The sequence below is a fragment of the Camelus dromedarius genome, chromosome 30 (genome assembly GCF_036321535.1).
Source record: "Camelus dromedarius isolate mCamDro1 chromosome 30, mCamDro1.pat, whole genome shotgun sequence".
In the NCBI taxonomy this organism is placed as follows: Eukaryota; Metazoa; Chordata; class Mammalia; order Artiodactyla; family Camelidae; genus Camelus; species Camelus dromedarius.
In genome coordinates, this window is record NC_087465.1 from 3,606,699 (window position 1) to 3,610,042 (window position 3,344).

Consider the following 3,344-nt stretch of genomic DNA (forward strand, 5'->3'; position numbering starts at 1 on the left):
GATCTACAACATGCTTTTCAGACCACAAGTTAACATAAATACATTAAACTATGTGTAAACTACACGTTAATCTAGCTTCATATTGAGTGACCTACAAATAATACATTAGAAGTAATTCCAGAGTCCCTACATGGCTACAGATAGAACTTAAACGTTAACGTATCACAAGAACTGTTTCTTTTTAGTCTAAAATATAATCAAAGCATCAGTGTTGGTGAAACTTAGTAACGTTGGTAATGTTTCCAAAACATTTCGAAATGAACCAAGTTTAAGAGGAGTAAAGACAAACTGGCAGGCCCAGGGCTGGAACTTTAGGCCTTTTCCTTGAGTCACTTGCCCTCTACCACATACTACGCTTTCAACCTTAGAACCACCCCAGAAACCCGTCAGAAGACTTTAGCACCCACATCAATTAAACCACTTTTTGCAGTAAAACCCAGACACACGCTCTTTGGAAAAGATCCCACACGCAGCTAGGACTGTGTATGTTCATCACTGGTGAGGTAACACAATTCAGTTCTCAAACGATGTCAGTTGTGAACCAGTTTAGTGGCCTCTAACAAATGTATTTCTTAACCCAACTCTAGTACCAAAAATAAAAAGTCAACAAAAATTAACAACAGTATCAATTTATTAAAAAGGCTGATTTAAGCATCTGCAATGGTAACCTCAACCTCGACTCCGGGCTCAATGCTGATGGAAGTGATCTGCTTAACGATCTCAGAAGGGCTGTGCAAGTCAATGAGCCGCTTGTGGATCCTCATCTGAAAACGGTCCCAAGTCTTAGAACCTTCACCACAAGGAGTCTTCCTTGTAGTTATTCTCAGAGTCTGCAACGAAAGAGGAAACCAAGAGATTATGGTTTTACGCACATCCCTGGGACATCTGAAGGAATGTTACTCCGTTTGAAGACTTTCCAGAGCTGTGTTCCCCTTGACATGAGTTCTGAGGCTACCAGCCGACAACGGCAGGTCCACGGTCACTCTGTGAGGTACACCGCCAGGAAACCGCAACGGTCACCTCAAGAAAACCGAATTCTACCAGCATTGTAACGAGTGTGTGCTGCTGACATCAGTATACAGCTTTTTTGGCAGCCAAAACCCTCACCCCGAAAAGCAGAACATCAGGTGTAAACCCACAATCAGGCCCCCTTCCTGCCGCCCCCCTTTTCACCTTGGTGGGCATCCGGACCGGCCCCTTCACTTTGAGGTTCTTCTCCTTGGCGCCTCTGATCAGGTCAGCACAGACTACGGGGAAACGAAAGCGTCTTTCAGTTCACTCAAAACCACAGCCGGCTAAGAGAACCCCGACGGCGGCGGGCTCAGAATAGCGTATACGACCATCACCGAGTTCAGCACGACAGTCTCTCCTCATCGCCACCCGCGGGCTGAGACACAGTAAAAGCCGAGCGTGGACACTTGGCCCCGGTCGGCTTGGGCGGAGCAACCTGTCACCGCCCGTGTCCCAGTCACCCTCGCACAGCAGCAAGGCGGCGCTCTTCCCGCCCAGGCTGTCACCCCGCGGCGACCGTACTGACCCTTCTCCAGGGACTTCACGTTGCGGCTGGTCAGGGTGATCCTAATGCGGTGAATGGCCACCTCCGGCTCCACGGGAGTCTTGCCAGTGTCTTTAAACGCCTGTTGCCACACAGGGGAGGAAATCAGCGGACCTGCAGAGCGTCCGTCACTCCTGGAGGCGAGCCGCCCAGGCCCCCCCTCCCGGGTGGGCGAGTCCGGGCTCCCCACGCCGGCCCGACAGCGGCCCGGGACCGAGCCCGCCGCCCGCGCCCCGCCGCCCCCGCCTCACCATGGCTGCGGCGCGGCTTCCTGACCGACTTGTCCCTCGGCGAGAGCGAACAGCGGTGAGTCAGGAGCAGGAGCGGGCGCGCCGGGGCTCCGCGGGCTACAGCGACCGCGTCTTCTTCTAAGAGGAAGGCGTGAGGCCTGCGCGGCGCTTATATAGCTGCGCCCGCGTCTGCATCCGGGTCCCGCACGCGCCTCCGCGCTGCCCCGGAAGAGGAATCGCCCGGCGGGCTCTAGAGGCGGCTGCGCGAGCCGGAGTGGGGCGCCCTCGGAGGTGTGGGGCCGGGCGCGGCTGCGCGCGCCCCCTGTCGGCCCGGCGGAGTCAGAGCCGCGTGAGGTGGGGACCGGCCCGCCCCGTCGTCGCCGCGGTCCTCGGGGCACCTGGCGGGAATGATGGGGAGAAGGTGCCCCGACCCCAAACCCCAGAAACTCCCCTGCCTGGCGCGCCGACCGCCGGCCTCCGCCAGGTCGGAGCGACTCTGGTGCTTCTACTCTGCAAAGCTGGCTTCCCGTACAAACCGAATCGCCCGTGCTCTGAGCAAGCGGCTAACTTTTCTGAGTTCAACTCACATAGATATATTAGGAAAAATTGATAACCCGGGCGTGCGATTTTTACATTAACAGTTATTTTTCATAGCCTGAAACATCCTTTCGTGATAGTTCATCTTCTGGCGTCCCAGACCAGCAGAAACATCTGCAGTCTGTTTCTGGAAAGCACCTGAACATGGGTTTTCCCTCCGGAACGGGAGGGCGCAAAGCCAGGCCGCCCGGTTACCCTGGGCCGTGCTGTGCATCCGAGGCCTGGGCTGTCCACCCGCTTCTGAAACGTGTCATCTCCTCCCAGTCTGGATAAAGTAACATTGGATGAGGCCTGTGAGGACCTCCCTGATACTAAGCGTCTATGCACAATCAGATAAGGGACAAAGGACGCGCAGAAAACCAGGAGTGGGCAAGTGCCCCGGGTAGCCAGGACAGATGGTGGGGTCACGTACACTTAAAGATGACGGAGTGGTTACATAGAACGAGACAGGTGAGTTGGGTTTTGATACAGGGCAGAAGCAACAATAAATAACCTCGTATCATTTTACAGGTGACCCTGAATGCAGACGAGGTATTGGCCCAGACCCACAGAACTGTGAGTGACAGAGCTCTGACCGCTCCAACGAGGGGCCCTTCTGGAGCCTTTCTTTTCTGTTCCTTGAAAGGATATTATACTTGAAACTTATATCAAATAATAGCATTGACTTACTTCTTTGGTGATAACTGTGCATGACTAATACCTGGCTTTCTTTGGCTCACAAAAGATGTCTACTAGGTTTTGCTTCCATTTAATAATTAACTTAAATATTAAAATTCGGATATTTTCCAGTTCAGTTATTTAAAAATGTCGTCCATTGGCTGTAAATACCTTATGAGTAGAATTTGCAGCAGAACATCTGAAAACCTGCATTCTTGTTTTACTGGTTGTAACCTAAATGAGACTTCATAACTTGGGGCTTTAACGTATGGGCGTGGTCACCAGCTACAAACAGACAAAAATAC

General features: G+C 52.7%; 1 protein-coding gene and 1 non-coding gene across 2 annotated transcripts; both read right to left on the minus strand.

The window, feature by feature from the left end:
* Positions 1-613: 613 nt before the first annotated feature.
* On the minus strand, positions 614-1,964 carry RPS20 (ribosomal protein S20). Its single transcript, XM_031441613.2, has 4 exons — positions 1,807-1,964; positions 1,538-1,637; positions 1,174-1,247; positions 614-830 (listed from the first exon to the last, which is right to left on the minus strand). Exons 1-4 carry the CDS (start codon positions 1,807-1,809, stop codon positions 648-650), a joined length of 360 nt encoding a protein of 119 aa, XP_031297473.1. The 5' UTR covers positions 1,810-1,964; the 3' UTR covers positions 614-647.
* On the minus strand, positions 1,315-1,379 carry LOC116149692 (small nucleolar RNA U54). Its single transcript, XR_004133333.1, has one exon. It is a non-coding gene; the product is annotated as a small nucleolar RNA U54 (small nucleolar RNA).
* Positions 1,965-3,344: the final 1,380 nt, after the last annotated feature.